This window comes from Elephantulus edwardii, unplaced genomic scaffold (genome assembly GCF_000299155.1).
Source record: "Elephantulus edwardii isolate Elephantulus edwardi_28Jun2011 unplaced genomic scaffold, EleEdw1.0 scaffold00286, whole genome shotgun sequence".
In the NCBI taxonomy this organism is placed as follows: domain Eukaryota; kingdom Metazoa; phylum Chordata; class Mammalia; order Macroscelidea; family Macroscelididae; genus Elephantulus; species Elephantulus edwardii.
In genome coordinates this window covers 389,699-393,875 of record NW_006400036.1, presented here as the reverse complement: position 1 = coordinate 393,875, position 4,177 = coordinate 389,699, and the positions used below count along the sequence as shown (strand labels likewise).

General features: G+C 39.7%; 1 protein-coding gene across 1 annotated transcript in view; it reads left to right on the top strand.

The window, feature by feature from the left end:
• The window catches only part of LOC102845545 (zinc finger protein 18-like), a 61,567-nt gene that overhangs the window by 56,293 nt on the left and 1,097 nt on the right, over nt 1–4,177 (top strand). The window contains exon 7 of the mRNA XM_006900512.1: nt 126–480. Within this exon, the coding sequence (XP_006900574.1) occupies nt 126–480 (355 nt within the window). The remainder of the gene's footprint in view (nt 1–125; nt 481–4,177) is intronic.

The following is a 4,177-nucleotide window of genomic DNA, read 5'->3' as shown; positions in this document are numbered from 1 at the left end:
CTGTGAAAAGACTTTTGGCCACAGATCTGCCTTAAGTATACACAAGCGGGTCCACACAGGAGAGAAGCCCTATAAATGTCCTCTCTGTGAAAAGAGTTTTGGCAGCAGATCCACCTTGAAAATACACAAGCGGGTCCACACAGGAGAGAAACCCTATAAATGTCCTCTCTGTGAAAAAAGTTTCACTCAGATGGCCCACTTTAATGTACACCATCGGGTCCACACAGGAGAGAAGCCCTATAAATGTCCTGTCTGTGAAAAGAGGTTTGGTGATAGTTCCTCCTTAAAAAGACACCATCGGGTCCACACAGGAGAGAAGCCTTATAAATGTCCTTTCTGTGAAAAGAATTTTCGCCGTAGATGTGCCTTATATATACATAAGCGGATTCACACAGGAGAAAAACCCTATAAATGTCCTCTCTGTGAAAAGATGTTCAGCGACAGATCCTCCTTAAATAGACACCAGCGAATTCACACAGGGTAGGAACCCTACAAAAATCCTCTCTGAAAAGAGCTTCATTGAGAGGTCCAAATTTGGTAGATATCAGCAAGTCCCCAAGGGATAGAAACTGTAAGTGTTCTCTCTGTGAAAAGAGTTTAATTCAGAGGTATCATTTTAATAAACACCAACAAGTGCGCGCAGGAGAGAAAGCCTACAAATGTCCTCTCTGAGAAAAGTTTCATTGACAACCCAAGCTTTTTCATATACCACTAGGTCCACCCAGGAGAGAAACGTTATATATGTCCCATCTGCGAAAAGAATTTCTTTTTTTTTAAATTTTTAAAAATTTAAATTTATTACTAATTTCAGTAAAAATTTACAGAGACTTTGGATTTCCATTCATTCATTGTTGCACTTTTCTCCCCTCCCAACCCTCCTTGAAAAAGTAAAAGAAAAATTCTTTCATTGTTTTCGAAAATAATTTCTTAAGTGTAACTTTATTAGACATTAGAGGGTCCACATACTAGATAAGACTTATGAATCTTCCTGCTTTGGGAAAAGTTTCAATAGGAGCTGAAATTTTGACAGACATCAGAGATCCCATTTGAGGAGGAAGTCCTCTCCATAGCCAGACTCTCTCCACCCTTTCTGTATCGGTGCAGTGGCAAATAGAGAGCTTTTGGAGTCACCTACAATATTTCATCTCTTGTATCTCTGTCTATTTTCATGCATCCAAATGAGGAAATCCGCAGTTGTTTTTGAACTTGAAATATAAATTGTGCTTTTGGAGTGAACTTCATGCTTGCTTCGTGTCTTCTAACAGATCACCTATAATTACTGTTCTCAGTAATAACATCTGGTTAGCCTACTGATAAAGTAGAATTCCAGAGCATGTCTTGCTGTTACAGAGCTCAAGGAGATATAGAGGACCAAAGCTCTCATGTGTGCTCTTATACAGGTGGGTACAATGTGAACTTGATGTGTCCTTTCTTCAAATAAACTCAATAGATTCACTCCTCATCTCACTTGTGTCTGAAATGTTGATTCATATTGAAAATGGGTTTTTGAGCAGAAGACCTGAGTTGAAAATTAAGCTCTCTGGTAAGCATGTAACCAGACTCCTCCCTAAATGTGGTCACTAAGAATATGTCTCCAGTGCACTCCTTAAATGGGGGTTTTGCAAAGAACTAGGTCACTGTGCGGACAGACAGCCATTTCTGATCTCGATTAACTCCGCAATGGGGATGTGTCCCCATCAACAGTATCCAGAACAGAAAACCATTTCCGAAGAGGTCCAACATCCCCTTATACTACTATACCTACTTCTAATTCCAATACCAAGCCTGCCACTCTCCAGGATCTGAATCCGTTACAAAATCTACCCAACATTTAATACAACCATACACACCATTATGAGGATTATTAGGAAAGTAAGGATGTTAATTCTGTGGGAAATGTTTCAGCAAGAGCTCAAATTTTGATGAACATGAGAGGTCCATCCCATCTGTGGAAGAAGTCCTCTCCAGAGCCAGACCTTTTAACCCTTGTCTGTGTCAGTCCATTGACAAATACAGAACTTTCAAAATCACCTACAGAATGACATCTGTTCTATACCTGTGTATTTTGATAAATTGAAAAGGGAAAATATGTCATTATTTTTTAATTTGGAAGTTGGTTTGGGCTCTTGGAGGCAACTTCATGTTGCCTAACACATTGCCACACACTTTTAAATTGATGACCGTGCTTAGAAACATTTTTTTCCCTATTGTTTATGACTGCCATATGAAATTGAGTGTCAGTTGTATGTTTGGAAGTGAAAATTAATTAAAATGTGCAGGATGGCCTTAGCCGTCATTTGCGGCAACGTGTTAATGTCTTCTAATAACCCTGCTGTAATTACTGTACACAGGAATAACATTAGCTCAGCTCCTTAAGACCAAGTCTATCATGGAGACAGCCATTTCTGACCTCGGTTAACTCCACCATGGTTAAGTGTCCCCATCAAGAGTATCCACAACACAAAACTAATTCCCATGAGGTCTGATGCATCCATCTGTCATCCTACTTCTAATTCCCAACACCAGTCCTTCTCTTCTCCAGGGTTTGAAGTCCATTGCAATAACTCACACTTCACAGAATCATACGATTATGGGGTTTACTAGGAAAGTTGGCAGGTTGGAATGCACGCTTGCCAATAGGATATAATTTCTCAGCCATGTCAGCTTGTGAAGTGTGCTTGCAGGCTCTTCAGCCTTACAGCTTGAAGCCAATGCTTAAAAGCTCTCTCAGTACTGCCAATTACATATCTATCCATTAAGATTCCCACAGTCTTGGATGTAGGCCCCTGACTCTGGCTGAATGGGACAGTAGTCCTAGATCAACTGTTTGATATTGGGTCTGGATCCAAGACAGGAAGACCCTCAACCAGGTGGATTGGTACAAGTATTTCAGCAGTGGGCTAAAAGGTGTCAGAAATTGTGAAAATGGCACAGGATGGGTAGGACAGGATTCATATCTTTTCTTCAGAGTTCACAGAGGAACTCTTAGTGGAACTTGTGCCCTGATTTCTGACTTCTAGATCTGTAAATGGATGGAATATATTTCTGTTCCATAAAGTCATCCACTGGCCTGTGCTCTCACTATGTTAAACATGTCTATCACCCCTATATTTCCTCTTGTACATTTACAGTCCCTCTCTCTTGCCTTTCTTTGCCCTTACTTTTCCCATTCTGGGTCGCTAATGATTTGCGTATTCTAGAATTTTATATAAAATTTGATCTTACTATATTTTCACTTTGTTCTGCATGTGTTGTGTTCCTGTTGCTTCTTTAGCTATTTTATCACTTTCTCACTGGTTTAAAAAAAATTATTACAGTAGACCTGGAAGTAATTTTGTTCATATATCTGGTGCTGGGATTTTGTTCTGCTTGGATGTGAGTTTATTGTTCTCAGGAGATTTGGAAAATTTTTTTCGCCTTCATTTGTTAAGACCCCGTGTTTAAAAAAAAAAAAAAAAGACCCTGTGTTTTCCCTGGTTCCCTCCTGATTCCTAGAATTGCTATGAGATGTAGTGAACTCAAATGTTTTGGGAGTTCTGGTGCCCTAGTAGCAAGAAGCTGCACTGCAATCCCAGAGGCGCGCAGTTCAAATCCACAAGATGCTCTGCTGTAGAAGGAGGGACAGTCTCCTGTACCAGTCAGATCTGATTTGATGGTACATATACACAAAAATAATAAAGTGTCTTATGAAGCACATGATGCAGCATGATGGATCTGTAAAGCTCATAATCCCCCCCTGCCCCTTTCTTGAAGAGAATTTAGGTGAGGACAAAGCCTCAGAAAATTTAACTTGCTGAAGGTTGCAGAACTATCAGGTAGTAGTAGGACTTCCTCTTTTGAGTCTCTAGTTTTGCCCAGCTCAAAACTCAAACTAAAAAAAAACACACACACACAAAAAAAAACCTCAAACTCATTCTTGCTAAGTCATAACTAACTCATAGTTGGCTCTGCACTAGGTTTTTGCAGTTGTAACTCCCATGGGAAGAGAATCCCCATCTTTCTCCTGTGGAGCCTCCAGCAAATTTGAACTTCTGGCTTGCAGCACAGTTCCGTACAGAGTAGGCCACCAAAACTCCTACTTCCTTATGTTGTTATGTACTATCTTTTTTTTTCTATAATTATATTTTATTAATTTTCATAAACATTTACAGAGATTTTGGGTTTCCATTCATTCATT